The sequence below is a fragment of the Bubalus bubalis genome, chromosome 1 (genome assembly GCF_019923935.1).
Source record: "Bubalus bubalis isolate 160015118507 breed Murrah chromosome 1, NDDB_SH_1, whole genome shotgun sequence".
Classification (NCBI taxonomy): domain Eukaryota; kingdom Metazoa; phylum Chordata; class Mammalia; order Artiodactyla; family Bovidae; genus Bubalus; species Bubalus bubalis.
Genome location: NC_059157.1, coordinates 81,465,639 through 81,489,541, shown reverse-complemented (window position 1 = coordinate 81,489,541; position 23,903 = coordinate 81,465,639). Strand labels below are relative to the sequence as shown.

Sequence of the window (23,903 nt, the reverse complement as noted above, 5' to 3'; positions counted from 1 at the left end):
GTACGTTAATAGCTCTGTTTTTAAAGAATCTACCTTTGCAGCTTTTGTTCATTTTACCCCTGCTATAGATTAATACCCTATTAGGTAAAAGGAAGTCTTTAAGCTTCTTCTTTTAAAGACTATATAAGTGGAACACATCTGAGAGGGTATTTTTAAAAACTTTTTAAACAATTTATTGGCTATTAAGTTAAAATCTTCCTTAGGAAAATTACTGGTCATCAAAGAAAATAAATGCATCAATATATCTTAACTGTGTTCTTGCTGTGCAAGTTTTTGTGTAAATATTTCCTTTAATATATAAAAATCACTATTCAGGCCAAATTTATCAGAAATAAATAAGAAAGCATGAGTAATATGGCTTATTTTAGAATAAACTCTAATTGAATAAAACCAATGAATTCTTGACCTGATTCTTGGCTGTGTATTTTTTTTTACAGCCAGTTATTTTCATAGGACTGTACTTAGATAACTCACATTAATGTCTAAAGGACCTTACTATGAATCATCAAGCAATGTCCTAACACTACTCTATATACAAATAGAAATATCCCAGTGTGCTTATACCATTATTCACATTGAAAAATTTGCAATTCAGTGTTTTCTTTCAACTAAGACATCTAAGACAGCCTTTAATGGTCTTACATTCCTCCCATCTCTCCCCAGAGTTACCAATAGTATTGAGGCTGCTGCTTACAGCTCATTGGTATTATAAAAATGGAAAGTGGAAGGTTCTGTCAAGAGCTCATTAGCAAAGCACTATTGTTTTGCCTCCTGTTAATTTTCAATGCTGGTATGTCATTCATTGAACTCTGACCTAATCAAGCCTCTGGAAACAAGTTACAATCTTTTATGGCTAGGATGGTGATAAGTTTTATTCTTTCAATTTCTAAATAATAATAAACCAAATAGAAATGGTTCTTTAAAGCATGTTTGATCCAAAAGAAGGACAAAATCTGATTACGCATGACAAGAATCCTATTTGTAGAATACTTTAAATTGTTTATTGTAAACCACTCCTTCTTTTATATATATATATAATGGGTTAGTTCTTCCCTTTCTGTAAGGCCATAGCTGGTTATTCTTTTTGACTGGTTGCCTGAACATGTTTCTCACATAAGCGAAACTGAACATGCTGCTATTGATCATCATCAACTTCTTTAAAAAAAAAAATGTGGTTTCTCTGGATAACTGGTACTTTGGGAGTTTTGTAATAACCCTTTTGGAGTCTAAACCAGCACATCTCCTCTGTGGGTTCATTCTAGAAAATGTGCTTTGTCTTTATCTTTAGTAATCCAAGATCGCTCTAAAATTAAGGCCATCAGGGAAATAGCAAACTGATGATGCATTTTCTTGTAGTGCATTTTGCACACTACTGCTTGATCGACAGATCTTTCTGAAACATTTTTATCAGGCACCTGTAAAACAGAACACGTCTGTTAATTCATATTTTATAGATGTTCATCTAGTATTCTAAGTTAGATTTCCTGTTTGTTTATACCCTTACTCATTCAAAGAATATTAATATTAGTAGAAAAGCATGTTCTTCTTTAGCTCAGTTTTTCAATTATTTTGTTTTTATTTTTTGTTTTTTTTAAATTTTTGTTTTTGTAATAGAGGCTCAGCTTCACTTGTTTTATATTCTGGCATGCAGATGAAAAACACTTTCATCTTAATTAGTTTGTCTTCAGATTTCTTATTACATAAAAACATAGAATGAAGAAAAGCCTCAGGTAGTTAAAATGTATGATCCAAAAAGTATGAAAAAACTGTGTTTACGTTCTGGCTTCCACAAGTTCATAGGCCTATGCCTATGCAAATTACTTGTGAATGTCAGTTGTTTGATATATAAAACAGGAACTTATGGTGCTTATATGGATTACACGAAATAATGTATGGAGTAGTGCTTTATTATCTGTGTTATACAAATGTTAATTTTTTTAACCTTATGACGATTTATGGCATTTTCTACTTCTACAGATATACCTACTGAGAAGACAGCAGACTTACTTTCATCATCTGAATCAAATCCAAAGAGGGTCTGACATTTCTTTTGTGCAAGGTGAGCCTCAAGTGCTTCTGCATTACAGTAGGTGGTCAGGCATTTGCCACATCTTAATCTTTTCACTGATTTTTTACAAACGTTATCTTGATCAGAACAGGCATCTACCCTATCAGTCAGAAATTTTCTGCGTTTTGGCATACTAAGGTACCGTTCATCAAGGTAACTGGGAGGCAATGGTCTGACATATGGCTTTGTTAAAATTAAGCCATATGAAGTGTGTTCGCTCGTCGGATTTGGTTTGGAAGGTGCCTGAGATACTGGCAGGGTATTGTGTTCTTGTGGTACAACACTGGGTAAAATGGAACCGTTTTCTGTCCTGATTCTATTTGTATCAATTTTCAAAGCAGGATCTGATGAAACTAAAGGTGTCTGCTCTATTCCACTGTGTCCATTGACTAAATCATTAATACTACAATTATTTTCAGAATTTGGCTCTATGTCAGGCATCTTTTGGTCTGTCAAGCTTGTATCAGAAACAGTGTCATCAGAATGTTCATTTCCATTCTGAATTAAACTGTCTGTTTTCTTTTCCATACTTTCTATACAGGTCTTTGGTTCTGTAATATCTTTCCTTGATTTGCTAGTAGAAACTGGCAGACTAGTAGTCTGTCTCTCATTACCAGATGAGTCTTTTTCCTGATGATTAGATTTTAAGTCTGTAAGAACATCCCAAAGAATTGCTTCACTTGGTTGTGCAGATGATTCTGGTGTTTTACTTAAATAATGCTGAGCTTCATGTTCATATAGCAGAGGAAGATCTTCAAAAAGCTCATGGCATTCTGGAAAACTACACTGAGCTTGAAATATCCTGTGACTTTTTGTGTGCTGAGCAAGTTGGAATGGCAGCTTAAATGCTTCATTGCAATTAAAATGCAAACAAAAATACACATTTGGATAGCTGTGTCTATTAAGGTGATCTATAAAATGTTGAGAATCTTCAAATTGCCTTTGACAAAATTTGCATTTTCCTTTGCTCCACTTCATTACTGTTTGCCGCACATTTAAATCAGTTGGATGTACAGTCCTTGCATGCTTATTCAGAAATCCAATTCTTTTAAATATCCTGACACAGCCAAGAGCAGGGCATTTAAAATTTCCTTCTTGATCTGTTGCATATATGTCTTTTGGATGGCACACAGCTCCATTGATTTTATGAAGTACTGAACTTTCTTGATTCAGGTCATAGTCATCTTCTTCATAATCACCTTCCTCATCTTCTTCCTCCTCATAGTCATCCACACAGATAGGTAATGGCTCTGAGACATTATTTAAAGAAGTATCAGGGCTGCCATTTTCAGTAATGTTTTCAATAACATCTTCTGATACATTTACAGGAATTTCAGTGAATTTACCCACATGTGCAGGGATGACCTCTTTGTTTCTGTCACTGGAACCGGTAATAGTCTCTACTTCCAAATCTTTATTATCAGAATTCCCATTTTCAAATGAAATGAAAGTATCAGAACAATTCATTTCTTCTAAAGCAGGATTTTCTTGATCCTCTTGCTGAGCTGCAGCAATTTGCTGTCTCTGTATTTTCTTAACGTGATTCTTTAAATGCTTCTGCATAAGTCCTCTGTTTCTAAATTTCCTGCCACATATCACACATGAAAAACTGCCCTTTTTCTGATGAGCCTGGGCATGCCTTACAATGTGACCACCTAGAAATTCCTTGTTACATAACATACACCGATGCCTTGGGACATTGTGATCTACTCTGGAAGCATTAAGAGCTGTAAGGTTTTTCTTTGCGTTAATAGGGCCTTTTGGTTGCACTCCAGATATATCATCAGGATCAAGCTCTCCAAGGCTCTGATCTGTAAGAGAGTCAAGCCCTTCCTCTAAACTGTGCTGATCCAATGCCTTTTTTACATTACCTGCAGAATTTTCCAGTGCACTTTCATTTAGAAATCTAACTGCTGACTTATCACTCAGTAATGCTACACAGTTTTTCTTAATCATTATGAAATTCCAGAATTCAGGATCAAAAAACAATCCCTTTTTCAAAATTGGAAGTAATTCAAAACGAACACGATTTTGAACACTACTTGTGCCTTCATTGTATTCTTCATCTGGACGTTTGTAAAGCTCTTCAACAGTATGATAAGCTTCCAAGGAGCGTTCAAGAAAAAATATCGAGAGTGCACAAATCCTGAGAATCTCCAAATCATTTGGTAAAAAATGTGCAATTGTTTTATAAATTAGACATTTAGTTTTGGGATCATCATGAAGATCTAGTTGTAGAGCACAACCACATATTTCAACACAAATTTGTAAGCCTTCTTCTTCAACCTGTAAAAGAAAAATATTACCACTGAATACCTTCTAAAAAATCAACACTTACTAGTTTATCTTTTTAAAATACAACTCTGAAACAAAAGCTGAATAAACAAACATAGTATTCTAAACATGCAATTTTCTTCAATGGGTAGCCTTGTTTACTCTTTTTTAATATATAAAGAAATTTATTTATTTTACTTGAGAATAATCTGGAAAAGATAGCATTTTAGCTTCAATTTATTTAATTTTCAAGTTTATGAGCCTTACTAACCATAATACAAAATATTATAACCTTATGGTGATTAAAATATAAATGCATCATAAACTTATGGTGATTAAAGTTTATTACAAATCTAGATTTTTTTTAAAAAGGATGGCTTATGGAAACTCTTTCATAAAGCTGCACTAAATATTATTTTACTTATTAAGTAATATTATTTATCAATATAAGCAGAGAAATGTAATCCATATAAAGAAGGCAATTACCAACTTTCCAAATCAGTAAGGTATCAGAATAATGAACGTACTGAAAGTTATCTGAAAAGTATTCAAGCTTTGAAACTTTAACTAATGACTCAAATATAACTGCATCAAGCTTTTAGTTGGGAATTTGTTGATTATCCACCTGAATTCAAGTTATAAATAATGCCTCTAGTGATTTGGAATGATCTGCTCGTTTGAATAGAAAGAAATGAAATAGTCTGTTTTTAACAGTTGTGTGTGTGTATCATATCGGCTGCATATGGTAAATTACGGATGACGGGGGGAACACAACTTTGCCAGCCTCGTGTCCTCTATGTTCCTTACATGCTGTGTAACCCTTACTTACAGTTCTACAAGCAGACCTTAACTTTGCATATCACTTTACCTAGATGGTAAATTCCTACCTATCTCCTACTCATTCTTTGAGAATCCTAAATAGCAGGGACAGTATCTCATGTGGTTACTATCTTCTGTGGTTAGCACAGGAGTTGGCATATAAAGACCTTTGAATAAGTGTTTGCAGAATGAATGAGATCAGATATATTATACCAATTTTAGTCTTCTGTAAATCTACCATTTACAACTTGGAATCCTTTTCTGAATTTAAATTTCTTATTTCTTATTGTTACTTATAATTTCTAATGGTCAGTTACAAAACCTGCATAAAATTTTCCAGATACAGCAAATGCAAATCCACTACTTCAAGACAATTCATTCTCTTTCTCCAAAGTTCTATCTACATCCTCTACCTTTCTTCATGAATTATAATGTACTTAGTTGCTGAGGTTTAAAAAAAATTCAGGATCATCACAAAAGGGAACAGGCTAAGGCTACTTTCTAACCTGAAAGCCTTTAACAATTCCTCTACATTTAGGAATTGTTTCAAGTTTTAGTGTAATATTCAGTCCCTTCTGAATCTCTAGCAACCTGAACCCCACAGTAACTAAACTCTTTGATTAGTTTCCCCATCCATACTCTCCTGTTAATGCCACTGGACAGTTATGAGAACCAAATAATAAAATGAGGAAAAGAGGCTCTGTAAACTATGAAGTCCTCTACAAATATTAGTATTATCCTATTTTACCATTTAACACCCAGCTGAAAGCAGCCTCCTTTGTGAAGCTTTTTCAGATACACTATCTGTAACGTCTCCTTCTGAACTCATACAGCATTCATTATCTGTGCCTCCTTTCACAGCACTGAGGCATATGAATGATCTATTCCATCAGATAAAAATGTTTTTAGTAGAGTGTATAAGAAATTAAGCACATTGTAAATACTTACTTCATCTTTGAATTTTTCTTATCATGTATTCTTAGGTTGACCATGCATGTGACATTGAGAAATTTCTAAGATAATTGACTGAACTTCACCTATATTTTAAACTTTCTGTAAGAGTCTCTCAGTTTTTGGTGAAAAGTGAAAGTTTTAGTCACTCAGTCATGTCTGAGTCTTTGCAACCCCATGGACTGTAGCCCTCCAGGCTCCTTTGTCCATTGGATTTTCTAGGCAAGAATACTGGAGTGGGTTGCCATTCCCTTCTCCAGGGAACTTCCTGATCCAGGGACTGAATCCAGGTCTTCTGCACTGCAGGCAGATTCTTTACCATCTGAGATGAGAATCATTTGTTTAAAAAATATAGACAGAAATCTTTATTTTTAGAAAAGTTTTACAGGTGATTCTGATGCACTTCAAATATTAAGTGCAAAATTTGCACTCTATAGCATAGATTTTTTTTTTTCCATTTTTTGGTGGCACAAGAGGTTAACTTTGATGATGCATTTAAATGACAAATCACTATTTAATAATGAAGCTATTAGTTGTAGTTAGCTAAAAAGAACCTAAGAAGTCCTCTGATACAATGCTTTATATCATGGGAATATGATACAAAACTTTGTATCAGGGGAATATGATCATTACATGGTCATACATCTAATGAGTGATGCAGTAATAAATATGATAAATGCATAAATGTATAAAAAATTAAAATATATTATTTAATGGATGCTTCCTTATGTATTTAAAAGTAACCCACATAAAGATTCAGTTAAATGGAGCTATCTAAAATGTAAGGTAGCTTCATCTTTCCTATCTTTGTCTTCAAAGTTCTGTTAATATTTGAGGAAAAAAAGTAAAAAGATCTATAGGATCTACTTTCATGTCTATATAAGAATCTTATGTAGAACTGTACACACTTGCCAGTAGCCCATGAAAAACTTGCTTCACAAACAGGTCATGGGTTTTTACTCTTATTTTAAATAAACATTTTAAAAATTTGTCCTTAGGTTTCAAAAATGCCTCAGAATTAATTGTTCCTTTTCATTCTAAACATCAAACTTAAAACTATGAACTGTATATTTCTCTATGACAGTGAATTAGGTATTACCTATAGTTACACAAAGATCATCTGCAAATTAGTTAAGATTATATAAACAGGATTTAGAATAATGTTAAAAATGACAGGCTTATTTAATTTTAAGAAAAGACAGAACAGCTTCTTACAGAAGCAAGTTGTTCCCACATAAAACTTTATGTAACACTAAATTGGCTTTTTATCTCTTTTTTTTTTCCCAGTTATTTTCATTTATGTATAAGCTTTGTGTCTTGGGAGTTTGAGGTTAGGGGGAGGGGAGTATATAATATATGGAGAACGTGGCCTTAAAATCTTTCTTTACTTCAATTACATGATCAAATAAATTTTATGAGATGCAAGTTTCCATGAACTGTCATTTAAATTTAACTTAAAATGAAGGGATAAATATATACTATTTACCTCATCTTTAATGATTTTCATGAAAGGAAATATGACTCTCACATTAGTTGCTGTTCTTAAAAGCTGGTAGCACTGATCTACAAAAACTTGTTTTGAAGGATTAGACTTTAGCTGAAGTTTACTCCATATGAAAATCAACTCCCTGTAAATGAGAAAAAAAGAGAAATATTCAAAAATAGTTTATTCAAATACAGACATTACCTGTCTTTCCTTTATTCTGTAGTGCCCTGGCTGGGATATATACAAAGTGGGTGTAAGTGGATATTACTTTAACTCCAAGCTACTTCCAAAGCTACCTGTTTGGGACTAACAGAAGCTGGGGGAAGAGGAGAGATCAGAAATTACAACTTGCAATGGTACAGAATGTATCCCAATCATATGCCAACAAACCTAAGGCATCTCTAGTACTTGATCAAAACACATTCTAATGTCAATATACCAATATTAATGAGATTACTTAAAAAAATAACCTTGACCTTTAAATTAATATCCACTTGCAAATTTAGAAATCAATGTTGTACTTTCTGCAAAGAAGAAATGGTTCATACTTTTAAGATACCAAAAGTACTACATATTAAAAGTATTAAGTATATTATAGCACTGATTCTGAAATTTTATGTTGTACACCATCTACTCTTCCATTACAGTGTAGTACTTTTAAAGGAATAAGCTATGGACCATTTAAAATATTTCACAGGTAGATTCTTTTCTAAAATATGGAGGGCAGAGGAATCTGGTGTGCTGCAGTCACAAAGAGTTGTACACGACTAAGTGACTGAACAACAACAACAGGAGTGAGGAATGGGTTCTGAGACAAAGGAAATTGTAAGGTATAGTTGAAATGTTTGGATATTAAATTTCAGCAAATTAGAATTCCTTGAAAAGTGTCATAAAAGTTACATAAAGCATCTTAGTCTAGAAAGTATTAAAATAATTGATGAAAACATATTTCTTTTAAAAGCAATATACTGATTATGTACTTTGAGCCCAGCACTTAAAGCTATTAAATCTAAGGACAGTTTGACTACTATCATAAAGGTGCACATACTGTATTTAGAGAGACAATACAGAGAACACAAAACAAAAAATGATGGCAAGCAACACAGAAAGTAAAACCAAAATTTCACTTCCATTTCACACTAGCTGTGTGGGTGTTCCTAAGTTTCAGTTTACCGCCACTATTTTTTTTTTTTTTTTTTTTGCACACAGAATTCCTTTGAGAAGCTCATGAGGTTTCATACCATGCTCCCAAATCTCTAGCTCTGACTTCTCCAGTTTGCATAACTGGTTATTTCAATTTAATTGGTTTTTATCACTTTAATCCATTTCAGTTCAGTTCGTTGCTCAGTTGTGTCCAACTCTTTGCGACTCCATGGACTGCAGCACGCTAGGCCTCCCTGTCCCTCACCATCTCCCGGCATTTGCCCAAGTTCATGTCCATTGAACTGATGATGCCATCTAACCATCTCATCCTCTGTCTCCCAAAGACACTAAATATTCCTCTAACCTGTTTGGTTCTAACCTGTTTGTTTTTCATAGTCTCTAATTTTTATTATACTTTTGCCCACAATTTTATCATTCTCAATGTTACCACCTTAGACCCTTTAATTTTCCATATGTACTTCTATAGGGGTTGCTAAACTAATCTGCTACCAGTCTCCTAGATTATTTCATTTAGTACTTGTTCAGTATGCTTTCTGGTATTAAAAGCAACAGAAACATGGGTTTAGGAGTCAGAAGGATCAGGATATGAATCCTGGGCATTCTTCTAGGTTGGTTTCCTCAGTGTCAGTTAATGTGCTTTATTTATTCTCTTTTTTGTTTGTTGATTGCTCTACTTGGAAACTAATTATTTCTAAGATGAGCTTTCATCTGTCAAAGTCCTTATCAAGTAACTCATGAAAACTTTCATGAATATCCCAAACTAAAGTGATAATTATTTCAGAACAGATCTTATCTCTCTTACTGATTTCATGCCTTCGTAAACTTCCTTGTTTTAGAAGGCCTGTTTCCTCACATATTAATGCATTGTAAATCTTCTCAATGACACACTGTATGGTGGAGCTAATGGAAAAGAACAGGGATTGAGAATAAATGAGACCTACTCAACAGGCCTGTGTCTCAATCAGGTATTACATACCAATTGGGATGGTACGGCCCAGTCCACAGTGAACCATCATTTTCTAAGAATAGCCCTAATATACAGGGTTGGAACCTCAGTGGCCATGCCTTCTATATGACCCTCCTCACTGTTCCTGAAATATTAATCTAAGGATGGGAAACTGACCTCAGTTCAGTTAGAACCCCTGAAACGGTCTCAACTCTAAACTAGGAAGCCTGGGGAGTGTTGCCATTCTTCTGGTCTACAAAAAGAAAGACTGAAGCCAACTGGCAGATCAGAGATACTTTTAAAAAACCCCAGCAATCTCAACATCCTTGTTAGCAGTTATTTTTGAGGACCACCCATATCTCTGCCCTTGATGTGGCTTGTGTAATATCCCAGTATTCATTCAATAAATGCTACCTTTTCCCTGAACCAGTTATTCCAACTCCATTTTGTTATTATTAATAGCTGTGTGGCTTTTACTTCTTTTATCCAGAATTTTCTTACACATAAAAAGCATTAAGACAGATAAGTGAAAACACCTAGATAAAATGTCTAGTATATACTGATGTTTAATAAATTGCTCACTGATAGTCTTCTTTGTGAAGACCAGAGGGAAACTTTAATGAAGCTTCTGTTTTCTTTTCCCAAAAAGGGTCCTTACAAAAAACATAGCACTGGGACTTTCCAGTGGTGTAACAATCCGCCTTCCAGTACAGGAGATGCAGGTTTGATCCCTGGTTGGGAACTAAGATCCCACATGCCTTGGGGCAACTAAACCCCCTCACCGCAACTAGAGAGCCTACATGCTGCAGGTTAGAGAGCCCGCACCCTTAAGAGCCCGCGCACCACAGGTAGAAAAGCCTGCAGGCCACAGTGAAGAGTCTGCAGGCCTCAATGAAGACCCAAGTGCAGCAAATAACAAACAAAAAGCCTCACAGCACTGATTTGGTGTACAAACACATTTCCCAGGTAGCTCACTGCTAATATAACCATCAAGTTATCTAATTGCAGAGAGACTATAAAATGATTTATAGCCACCCTTACCACATAGATTTTTTTCATACTATACCCATTTTATAATAAGTAATATTTAATAGTAGAGGCTGCTCAGGTTTGAATCTTGGCTTCATTTACCCCATAAGATTGCTGGAGTAAATGAGATAATAAATATATAAAGCACAGACTAATGAAAGCACTCAGCCAATACAAGCAGCTGTTATTATTATATTATTATTGATGGTGAGAGAACTAGATTAGTAGCTTGTTTCATTGGCTTGAGTCAAGAATAAAAACTGGACTGTACATCAAGTTTTGTCCTCGGAAAGGAGAGATGAAGAACAAGCTGAAGACCAAAATGAAACAGACAACACAGACCTTGTAAGCTGGAAGAATCCTGCTATTTAAGTTACAGTGAAAATCAACTTTTACAAGAAAGAAGACCCTAGCACTCAGAAATATAAAGGAGAGAGGTAAAAGAAGTAAGAGGGCAGGCAATCAGAACTCAGCCTACTCAGAAGGAAGGACAAAGAAGCAGGCTAAGGAATCCTTTTTTGTTAGGCAGCTGGGAGGCACACACCCACCTTCTATTTTTAGAAGGTGACTGTGGCCAGGAGTAGGAAAGATAGGCTCTGTTCTATTTTTGAAGTTCCTCTCTAAAGAGTAGAAATTGGTTAGCCAAGAGAAGACGAAAATAAAATGTTTTCCTGGTTATTTTTTGGTTTGTTTATAGGTGATTCCAGTTTACTTATGTCAAAATGAAAGACTAAAGATAGTCTTAAATAGTTTAATAAAGCCAAGGGTAGAGAACATTCCTATCACCATAGAAAAGATATATTAAACAGTAATGACTATACATTGTTTCAAAATAATTACCTATCAAGAAATGATAATACTTTGAAAACTACTTAGAAGTGTAAGTCTTAACCACTATCTCCTGATCCTCTTCTCTATTTGCAACTCCAATTTACATAGTACACTTTTGAATAAAAATTTGTATAATCTAACTTATAGTCCCACAGAAGGTAAGTCCGCTAGTTTCTAGACCTAACTCTATTAACTAGCTTTTGACTCCATCTCTGAATCTAAAGATTTTAATCTATAACATCTATATTAAATAAGTTTATCTTTACACCTCCTTCAAGCTATTCTTTTAAGTATCTAAGAACTTAAAATTTGAAAGCATTCATTAAAAAATATTTATAGCCCATACCATTTCATATTATTTTGTTAGGTAAATGAGACCTAGTTTTCTCTCAAGAATTGGTGACATGTCAAAGTGGTAGTATTGTGTCTGTGTGTACTGAGGTAGAGGAGGCAAAAGTTATTAGGATTTTTTTCTAATTATTTTTGATTTTATCTAATAGTAAAATACTCTCAAATTAAATACTCTTAAATTAAAATACTCTCAAACCACATTCTGAATTACATGATTACTTGGATCATGTAATTGGATGCTTCATATGTTCTAACAACTTTGTAATGGCTTTTTAAATGCTCAGAAAAACTAACAGTCACATAATATCATTTATATTAGCACCCCCTCACCCCCTAAATGAACTACTTAGCTATGAATCTAGCAAAATATGTATGAGATCTACATGAGGAAAACACAAAACTCTGATGAGTGAAATCAAAGGAGTAAATAAATGAAAAGATAGTCCATGTTCATGGACAAGAAGACTCAATATTATCAAGTTATTAGTTCTTCTCAGCTTAATCTACAGATTCAACCCAATCTAAATCCTGGTAGTTATTTTATGGATATGGACAAACAGATTCTAAAGTTGTTATGGAGAAATAAGAGACCCAGAATAGTGAATATAATACTGAAGAAGAACAAAGTTGAAGGACTGATACTACCTAACTTCAGGACTTAATATAAACTAACATAATGCAGACAGTGTTGTACTGGTTTAAGAATAGACATATAGATCAATGGGAGAGAACAGAGAGCCTAGAAATAGATGTACATGCTGCTAAGTCACTTCAGTTGTGTCCAACTCTGTGTGTGACCCCATAGACGGCAGCCCACCAGGCTCCCCCGTCCCTGGGATTCTCCAGGCAAGAACACTGGAGTGGGTTGCCATTTCCTTCTCCAATGCACGAAAGTGAACAGTAAATACAGTCAATTGTTCTTTGACAAAGAAGCAAAGGCAATTGGAGCAAATATCTTTTCAATAAATGGTGCTCAAACAACTAGACATTCACATTTAAAAAAGATGAATCTAGACACAGATTTTGTGTGTTAAGTGGCTTCAGTCATATCTGACTGTCTGCAACCCTATGGACTGTAGCCTGCTAGGCTCCTCTGTGGGATTCTCCAGGCACAGACCTTACACCCTTCACAAAAATTAACTAAAAAGGGATCATGGTCTAAACAGAAAACACAGAAGACCTTATGTATGGTGATGCCTTTTTAGATATAACACCAAAGACATGATCCATGAAAGAAATAACTGACAAGCTGGACTTCATTAAGATTGAAAACTTCTCTGTGAAAGACAGTATCAAGTCACAGACTGGAAAAAAATATCTGTAAAAGACTCATCCAATGGATGATTGTTATCAACAATATACAAAGAACTCTTAAAACTGGACAATAAGAAATCAAATAACCCAATTAAAAAACAGACTAAAGATCTTAACAGATACCTCACCAAAGAAGGTATACAGATGGCAAATAAGCATGTGAAAGCATGCTCCACATCATATGTCATCAGGGAAATGCAAACTACAACTAAATTAAAACAGCAATGAGATACTACTACATATCTATTAGAATGGCTAAATCTGGGACACTGAAAATAACAAATGTTGGTGAGGATGTAGAGCAACAGGAACTCTCATCCATTGTTGGTGGAAATGAAAAATGGTACAGACACTTTGGAAACCAACTGGTCAGTTCCTTACAAAACTAAATATACTCTTACCATAAGTTCCAGCAATCATGCTCCCTGGTATTTACCTAAAGGAGTTGAAAACTTATGTCCACACAAAAACCTGCACACAGATGTTTACAGCAGCTTATTCATGACTGCCAAATCTTGGAGGCAACCAAGATGTTCTTCACTAGACAACAGATAAATAAACTGTGGTACATCCAGAAAATGGAATATTATTCAGCACTAAAAAGAAATGAGCTATCAAGCTCATTTGAAAGCTATCAAGCTCACATGGAAAGACGTGGAGGAAACAAAAATGCCTATTACTAAGTGAAAGAAGCCAATCTGAAAATGCTGTATACTATATGATTCCAACTATATGATACTCTGGAAAAGGCAAAACTATAGAGATAAGGGGCAGAGGTGGGAGGGAAGAGATGAATAGGTTGAGCAAAGAGAATTTTTAGGGCAGCAAAAATACTCTGTGTGATATTATACTGATATATATCATTATATGTTTGTCCAGATACATAAAACAGTTAACAGCAAGAGTGAACCCTAAACATAAACTGGACTTTGGGTGATTAATATATGTCAATGTAAGTTCATCTTTGGTTTAAAAAAAAAAAAAGTACCATTGTGGTGAGTGTTTTGATAATGGGGAAGGATATGCATTTGTGGGGACAAGGAGTATGTGGAAAATGTCTGTACTTTCCTCTCAATTTTGTTGTAAACCTAAAACTTCTCTGAAAAATAATCTCTTAAAAAATTTAAAAATAACACTCTAAATGTAATGTAAAACATAATTATTTCATTATAACACATTTCTTAAATATTAACACTGTTTATTACTGGCACATGATCATTTTCTTTTTTAACCCTTAGGTCTTACAACCCATTGTTTCTTGCACAATAAATGTGTGTGTGGGGGAAAATGGCTTAACATCTTCACATAACTTTTAAAAAAATAAGGTATAAATTCTGCTAACGAATTCTCCTTCTGCATCCCAGCTCACCATTTCTTTGTCTGTATTATGAACACTTACCAGATACAGTACATATCCCCATTCTGGAGCTGTGAAATAAGAAAGGATTCACAGAGTTGCAAGGCTAACATAGTCTTGCCTTCTTTTTCAGTGTTACAGATGATATCAATTCCACTCTTACAATCAGTTTTCAGTAAATGCTATAAGATGGAAAGAAAACTCAGTTCATATCATTAAAAATATCTAGAAAGATAGTTGTAATAAATTTTTAAGCATTCAGAAGAATTTAGATTTCTAATTTTCTTCTACAAAGACAATGAATTATACAGAACTATTTTTATGGTTTTCCATAGTTTCACTATATAGTACCTACAGTTTATAATGACTACTTTTAACCTCAATGTCCATAGCTTGTAGGTACGTAGGGTCCATATTAGGAAAAGATTAATTCTTTCATCTTAAAAAAACACCAAAGTAACAAACATTGGAATTTAATTTCTTAGTATTTTAAGATGCAAAATCCTGATGCTTCTCAGTTTTTATTTAACCTGTCACACCAGAAACTCACTCAACATGAATAATGCTTATCAATGAAAATTTTAATTTCATCATTTGTTAATATGAGCTAATTCAATATGAGCTTAAAAATGGTATCAAAGGGAATAAATCTAGATAATGTAATCTTACAGCCTTTGATAGTACTGTAAAAGGAATTTACCAAAAATGGGCTACGTATTTTTTGGTAAGTTTAATAGGCAAACAATCTCAAACAATACCTCTCGGAATAGGTGATCTTCTACAGGTGACATAAACAGACAGGTGAAGAGTGCTTGATGGAAGTACAAGTCTTTACTGATTTCTGGGTGATTTATACAACATTTAATAAGAGCCATTGCTTCAGGTATGCGTTCACAAGCAATTAGGTATCTGGCACGTAGTTCAAAGAATAGTGGATTTTCAGAACTTAAATATTTGTTCACTATATTAAAAAGAAAACAGACTCTTATTACTCTCAAGAAAAGACTGTCTCAAACATTTTTCTTTGACACTTCAGCACTAACATGTAGTATCTAATTAAATCAACTATTTAATTAAATAGCATTTTCCTTATTAGGAGTTTGTGAAAAGAATATATCAGTTAAATGATTGAAAAAATGGCAATAAAAGACAACAAAACTGTGCCCAAGAAATATTTGCTGATTCTTTCTCAATCTAAAGAAAGAAGCAAAATTAGAAAAACAAACAAACATGAAATACTCTTTTTTTGTGTTCTCTAATGTTAAAATATGTTTCAAATGGCACAGGATCTGGAATTTCTTTCTAGTCTAAGATTATGAACTTTGTCTTCTTACCATTATTTTCATTACTGTAAGATTAGAAGGCTAAATCCTAATCTGCCATTAAAACCATATTAATTCAGATTAATTATAGCAAAATATAATTTGAATTAGTGAAAAGTTCAGTCATAAAAGAAATATTTTATTACTTTCTAACAAAAAAGTAAGCTAAATGTAATGTCAAATAGGACTGCTTATTAATATATGTCCATTAATATATGCCCAAGGATAATTACTAAACTTAATACTTGCTTTTACACAGTTTTAAAATATATAAACACCTTTACCTACGTAAGTTTATTCAGACCTAACAACAACCTCATGACAGATATAATACTTGTTTTACAGATCACAAAACTGAGTCTCAGAGAGGTCAAATGACTTGCCCAAGGACAAAGAATTAATTAAATAAGTGGCAGAGCAGGAAATGGAACCCATATTTCATAATTTCAAATACAAAAATGTTTTAGTTAATTATATATATTTAATCAATAGCTTCTAAAATGCCTATGAGTAATGTTTTATTTGGGCTTCAACATTTGCCTTGCAACTCTGTTTATAATATATGAGCAGCATACAAATATGATTTGTATAGTTAATGCAAAAATAAACTTCAGACTAATCTTTACCCTAATGATCACGAGTCGAGTCATCCACATTAATGAGCTTCTAGAGCAGCTTTTCCCAAAATGAAGTATGCTAGGGTAAGTATAAAAGGAGTACGTATCAAAGAACTACACATAGTATGTGCTGTGCTGTGCTGTGTTTAGTTGCTTAGTCGTGTCCGACTCTTTGCAACCCCATGGATTATAACCCACCAGGCTCCTCTGTCCATGGGAATTCTCCAGGCAAGAATACTGGAGTGGGTTGCCATGCCCTCCTCCAGGGGATCTTCCCAACCCAGGGACTGAACCAGGTCTGCGGCATTGCAGGCAGATTCTTTACCGTCTAAGCCACCAGAGAAACCTATAACTGTGTATATAAAGGGTACCAGCCTCACACCGACCAACAATGGGTTTGTTCTAGCTCCTACTTAGAGAAACCTGTAAGTTATCTGAAAAATCCAAACTCTTCTCTCTTGTTCTCACTCCCTATGAATCTGTCTTTGCCTAGCTCCTATCCCCTCTGGCCACATTCCCCAGCTTCCTCAGAGATTCCTTCAAAGCTGTCACCCCTGCCTTCCCTAAATTTGATGGTTCATACGTTCCCTCAATAACCCTACTCTTCCTCCTCCAATGCAACTACTGCCTCTGTCTTCAGTTTTGGTTTTTTTTTAATTCCTTTCTTAGACCTTCACATCAAGTGCTAGTTCTCCTTTCTATCCCTTATATTTATACAATGATACCACTGCCACATGTACCTTAGCTCTTTCCTTCTAGTCTTGTCCTACTTCCCATCTCATTCCACCACTCTCATTATTTCTCCTGGTCTTATCTCTTTTCATCTTCTCTCACATCTTTTCTTGTCCCCTATGCTTGTATCTGGGGGTCAGCTTGCTTGTAAGCCCTAGAATCATAGCCCCTTCCCCACTCAGTTCTACTCACAACCCACTCCCACCCCTTTACCTAGGACAAATAGAAAGATCCTAACATACTCAGGCAGTTGGTGGTGGGCAATGTTTTCTCCCCAATGTCTGAATGGTTCCAGAGGTCTTGTCTTTTCCCTCTGGCCATGTTATAACTGTACTCCATAGGCTCTCTCCATGCTCTCAAATGTGTCCAGACTTTTGTGCTTATTCTAAATTTCAGTGACTCAAATGTTCTGGGGCTCAGAAATAATACGGCAAATATATATATATATATATATATATATTTTTTTTTTTTTTTTTTTGAAGAATTAATTAGAAATAGTTGACAGAGCTTCCTGGAGGGAGGAGGGTTCAGGATGGGGAACACAGGTATACCTGTGGCGGATTCATTTCGATATTTGGCAAAACTAATACAATATTGTAAAGTTTAAAAATAAAATAAAATTAAAAAAAACAAAAAAAACACCAGGCTCTGCCACCCTTGTTCAGGATTTGTGACCTGGGTTACAAGCTTTGGCCTTTCCTCTGGCTACCAACCTGCTGAGGCCTAGGGAAGACCCCGTGCCATCCAGCTGTGTCCCGGAATGCAACCAGCACTGACCCAGGGGACCTGCACAACAGAGCTACGAATCGATGGTGGCTTTGACTGAGAACAATTTGATCAGGAGAAAGAAATTTTCAGAACCCATGGACTAAGCGAAAATGCCATTAAAAAAAAAAAAAGAAAGAAAAAAAAGGAGATTTTGGCTCATTGGAATCTAGATTAAAGAGAAGGTGATGTCAAAAAGGTATGCAGATAGTAAGGGGATGAGGCAAAACTCCTACTGATGAAGGAAGTTTGGGAAATACTGCTCTAGAGTATTTGGAACTGAAATTTACTTACTCATTTAATTAGTCAGACATTCACTTATGCATTCATGTGGTCATTCATTCAATAAACAAGTACTGATACTGAGCACCTACTACTCTGTACCAGGCACTGGGCTAGGTGTAGGATATGTTAGTGTTTATCAAAACAAAAGCTAAAGGACCTCCATCCTTCATAGAGTTTCCTGTATAAGGGAGATTCCATGTGCTTAAGCAGGGTGTTGCTTTTTTTAAGGGTGTTCCTACTTAAATAGATTTTAAAAACATAACTGAAGTGACAAATACAAACTCTTTGTAAATAAGTAGCATCTGGATACTAAATATGTTAACACTCTGAATTTTAATAGGGAATTACTAGACATAGTTTTACCTAATCTTGTGTCAAATCACTCTTGGGCTGGGTTAATATAGCAAATTAAACACACTTCATGTGAAAATACATTACTCTTATTCAGTACTGTAAATAAAAAACACTAATACTGCTCTAGTTAGAAAATGAAATTGTGTTTGTTTCTCACAAATGAAGGTTTAGATTTGAGTCTCCTGTAGTACCTATCTCCTGAGATGCTGGCTGGGCTTTTAGAACAGCTTGCAACACAGGATCTTCCCATGGGCCACCATCTCTAATGATTCGAGTCACCAGTTCCAGATTCACATTTCCATATCTGCGGAGGTGATTCTGGCATTCCTAGGAGAGAAAAATCATTTTGGCTTTGTGAATTTAAAGGGGTTAAAAACTAAACTTGATCATCATTGTCAATAAAATGACTGATGGTCAATAAGGCAGCTGTTAAACTATAAAAGAGAAAGGGTTGCTTTAGTAACCTAATTAGGGTGTCAAAACCCCATTAGTACACAAATAGGCTTTAATGCCAAAGGTTACACAGTTCATACAAAATTGGACTTAGAAAATCCCATTATAGCAGGGATAAAATGTAACCGAAGGGAAAAACATAAGGGATGCATCATTCCTAGGAAAAGAACCAGGTCGCAAAAATATAAAAAGTGTATGTTCAGTTATGTGAGGGCTCATAAAGTTTCCATTAACAATGGCAGGCCTGACAATAAGAAGGGAATAAAGAGGTCCCTGTCCAATGCAGACTCTGGCTGGCAGGTAGGTACAGGTCCTTGTCCCTGATCCCAGATGTAGAATCTTAGATGTGGCAGAGGCTGGAAGATGGAAATTCTATTCCACTTTGTTGTATAAGTAGATTTATAGTCTTGAGATGAGAAATGACAGGTTGAAGGAATGAATCTAGCCTATAATATGAAGACTTTGCATTAGATTTAAGATAAAGATACTATTGATAAGTTGGGCATTAACTGATAATTTGTCTATGCATTTGTGTGGGTTACAAAAGATATTTGAAATGTTTTCATAGACTGGTGATTAAAATATGAGTTATATAACATAAGTTTGTAAACAATGTTAAAGAGAACTTGGTTTACTGAATTTATTTATTAGACTTAGATTTACATGATTTAATCATTTGATTAGGCATCTTAGATTCATTATGTACTTTGTCAGGTGTTTTTTAAAATGTTTCATGGAATCTGATAATTTAAAAAGATTAACTGAAAATCTAGTGAAGTAATAGATATATTTATTTTTTAATGCATAAATTGAACTTAAGGCCTTAAGAAAAAACTAGATACTGACATTGGCAATGCTAAAAACTGGAATAAAATGCACATCACTTAAAACACAAACAACTGTCAAAATTTTTTTCTGTGCTCAAAAAATCCCTCAGACATGAAAAACTTAGTTATAAAGCGAAGCTTAGGATAAAACCACATACATTTACAAATTTTACTTAGATGAATCATTAGGCTACATATTCAAGGTGGCAATTAACATTTTGCTTTTATTGGCACTTTTCATTCATTGTTAAAATACATGAAAGAGGCTTTGTCTTCTAAGAGAACAAGGCAGCAGAAGAAATCAAGTTTCAAGACAAAAAACCATTCCAAGAAGTACCACTAAGTCAAACATGAAAATAGCCTCTAAAAGTCATTTATGGAATTCCCAAATTAAAATAAGCAGGCAAGCAAACAAAAACCCTATAAACAGTGGGCAAATTACTTAACCTTTCTGCTTTTTCAGTTAACTCTTCTACAAAATGGATACTAAAAACACCTACTTCATAGGATTGTTGTGAGGATTAAACAACACCTAGTACTGAAAAGTGCTTGGGACAATGCCTGGCACATAACAAATACTTAATAAGTGCAAGTTACTTTTTTTCTAGTATGTTTAAAGATTCTGAATAAATATTTAATTTTAGGACACCCAACTGCTTAGCATAAAATTAATTTCTATATTTCCATGTGTCAGCATGTTATAGCACTCATAAAAATAAGGTATAAAGTTATTGATCAGCCATGATTTTTTTAACACATGGAACACAGTAATGATCTGGGCAATGACTTCACGGATAAAAATTATAATCAGTTTCAAACCTCAAGGTAAATAAATTCCTAAATTGCTCTAGACATACGTATCATTGCCCATACAAATTAAGCTACTGTAAGCTGGCTTTTGGTCCAAAGCACAAGAAATACGGTAAGCTGGATGCCAGCCCATGAATCACTGGTGAGGCTTTCACTCTGCTGTGGAACTCTTGGTGAGGCACCAATAATATAGCACTTAGCACTGTGGGACCTAAAACAGGACTTGGGTCTCAAGTCAAAAGATGATGAAACAGATCTACTGCTAATATCTTAAACTTGGCAGAAAATAAGAAACACTTGGAGGTCTTGTTAAAAGATGATTCCCAGACCCCAATTCAAACCTACTGTTTTAATTATTAAACCTACTATTTAATTATTATAATTTAAAGTTTCTAAGGGAAAACCCTAATAACCTGTATGTTTAACAACAGCTAGCCCTCAGTCAGCTCTGGCATATGTTTTCATTGTACTTCCTACATTTAAAGTGCACTGTCATAAATGTTTATACTATAAAGTATATACTTGCACTCCTACCAATCCTTCTATTAAAATTAGTAAATTAGATTAAGTTCATTTTCTAAGATACAATTATATTTAAGTGAAAGTTTTGTTTTTTGGTGCATGCATTCCTTGAGTCAAATACAACATGTTTTGGAGACCACTTCTATGGGGAAGTAAATCTGGATAGGAAATAGAGATGAAATAAAGATTTCACTTTGGTCTATTTAATAAGACACAGAATGAAAGAAAAGTTTTTAAGTATCTTTGGGCTCATTTTTCCTTAAATAGTATGGTGAATGGTTTTCAATTTAAAAGCTCTCAAGTGAAAAAGGAAATACTTAAATCACTCTAGATTTACAACTTATCTTTTCTAGAGTATATTTATATTGTATTTTTTAGGAGGTTTATTTAATTTAAAAACCTATATATTAACTTGGACCTATATATTAACTTAATCCTTTATTTACTCACTGCATTGTACTAAATATAATTCCCTTGGAAACTTACATTCAGCCTTGTGTCTTTGCCAAAGTAGAGAGAAAACATAATTTCTTCACTCTTCTTTTATAATCTGTTTAGTTCCAGAAGACTTTTCTTTCACAAACTTGCTGTCACTTTGCATGTCTGTGTAGCTGCAGGTCAGTGTTCTGGTCATTACACAAACTTAATCTGAATCCTTTCGTTTATCATAGTATAAAAGTTCTTAATACTTAAACTTCATATTTAAGGACCTCTGAATTTACCAACCTAACTCATTCACCTATGAATGAACACCATGACTCCGCTTCTCCAGCCTGGTTTTTAATGTCTCCTAAGCTTATCTCATACTTCCTTGCCTATGCCTTTTCTCCTACCACTCTCCCCTACAACTTTCTCCTGTCTTCCCACTGAGAAGCCTCCACTAGCTACCTCAATCCATAATAATTCTCCAGCAGTACTGAAAATCTGTACAACTCCACTCTTCTGGTACTCATTATATAGGAGAAAGGCCATGCATTACTGAGTAGGTGTTGCCATCATCTTACTTCCTAGGTAGTTAGAAGTTTCTTCAGTCAGAAAAGGAAAGTATACCAGAGAAGACATATTCTTAAATAATAGATAACTTTTAAAATCAAATTAGGATTTTATAGAAATCTGTGAAAGCAGAAGCATTATGAAATATGTCTTATTTTGAATGAAATCAGATTCCAGAATTAAGTATAAAATACCACGTCAAATTCATTCATAAGCAAGATATTGCAGCAGATCAGAGCAAAAATGTAAAAGGTATTCAATGTGATTGATTTATAAAACCAAAGACTTTAAAACACAGCAAACTCTTTATAATTTATAACACCTGGAAATGAGAATGATCATATCTTTTATTATTATATTTTCATTAGCTGTGGTAAAGTACTTCAAAAGGGGTAAAATTCAAAGATGTTATGCAGTTTTCTTTTACAAAAAGACAGTTCTCACAAATTTGCTGTTCTTCTCTGTGATAGGTTTCTGAGAAGTATTTATCTGATGTTTTTGAAAAAATTAGCATTCTGAGTTTTCTAATATAGAAAGAACAGTATACAGTGAGAAAGTTATTACTCTGAAAAAGAAAGTTCTTAGGAGATGATCATTTAAAATAGATGCTTGGATGTATTTACATCATTACATGACTGTTGTTGCCCCAATTCAATACCAACTATAATGCTTGTATTTATGACATTAAAAAAATGTAATTAGAATTTTCTGTTTAAAACATGCTTCATTTGGAGCATTTTAATGAGTTTTCAGTTTATTTGTTTAAAAATGGTTACTGTTCAAGAAAACAGTGATTTCAGAAACAACAAATTTAGTCAAATTTAGTCAAATTGCAAAAAAATTGCAAATTAAAAAAAAATTTTTCAAATTTAGTCAAATTGCAAAAAAATTGCAAATTGCAAATTTTTTATTAAAAATTTTTCAATAATATTGTCATGTGAGTGTATGTTCCTCGGTTCTTTGTTTTGTCACAACAAAGATTTGGAGTGACGATATGAACTTAAAATTTTTTAAAAATAAAGCACATTTAGTCATACTGGTGTCATTAAAGTTTTACACTGTTAAAATATTATTTTACTACATATTTTTATGTTTTATAATAGTTGTTGTTTAGTTGGTAAAGTCATGTCCAACTCTTTTGCAACCTCGTGAATTGTAGCCCATGAGGCTTCTCTGTCCATGGGATTTCCTAGGCAAGAACTTTGGGGTGGGTTGCAATTTCCTCTTCCAAGGGGTCATCCCGACCCAGGGATCAAACCCATGTTTCCTGTATTGGCAGGCAGACTTTTTACCACCGAGCCACCTGGGAGCCCATACAGTATTAATGAAAGTGAAAGTGTCCATCACTCAGTCGTGTCCCACTCTTTGCAACCCCATGGACTGTAGCCCACCAGGCTCCTCTCTCCACGGGATTCCCCAGACAAGAATACTGGAGTGGGTTGCCATTCACTTCTCCAGGGGATCTTCAGGACCAGGGATCGAACCTGGGTCTTCCACATTGCAGGTAGATTCTTTACCATCTGAGCCACAGGGAATATTTCCAAATACTATAGTATTTGTACATGTACATAAAATAACACCTATACACATATTGGAGATATATGTTCAAACTTAAAAAGTCTGAATGGGTATG

The 23,903-nt window shown here is 34.3% G+C and overlaps 2 protein-coding genes across 7 annotated transcripts in view; one reads left to right on the top strand and one right to left on the bottom strand.

The window, feature by feature from the left end:
• CGGBP1 (CGG triplet repeat binding protein 1) overlaps positions 1 to 23,903 on the top strand; it is a 99,816-nt gene that overhangs the window by 7,971 nt on the left and 67,942 nt on the right. Inside the window, exon 2 of the mRNA XM_025282399.2 lies at positions 1,978 to 2,059. The gene's annotated coding sequence lies outside the window, so the exon portion shown is untranslated. The remainder of the gene's footprint in view (positions 1 to 1,977; positions 2,060 to 23,903) is intronic.
• Positions 1,272 to 23,903, bottom strand: part of ZNF654 (zinc finger protein 654) — an 83,545-nt gene continuing 60,913 nt past the window's right edge. For 3 of the 6 annotated variants that reach the window (XM_044940470.1, XM_044940481.1, XM_044940484.2), the window contains 5 exons: positions 18,857 to 18,992; positions 15,349 to 15,551; positions 14,633 to 14,772; positions 7,599 to 7,740; positions 1,272 to 4,354 (listed from right to left, as the gene is read on the bottom strand). In XM_044940470.1, the coding sequence (XP_044796405.1) occupies positions 1,877 to 4,354; positions 7,599 to 7,740; positions 14,633 to 14,772; positions 15,349 to 15,551; positions 18,857 to 18,992 (3,099 nt within the window). In that variant the 3' untranslated portion in view covers positions 1,272 to 1,876. Of the gene's footprint in view, positions 4,355 to 7,598; positions 7,741 to 14,632; positions 14,773 to 15,348; positions 15,552 to 18,856; positions 18,993 to 21,763; positions 23,084 to 23,903 lie in introns of those variants that run through there. The other 3 variants (XM_044940476.2, XM_006057827.3, XM_044940489.1) reach the window with 3 other exon arrangements.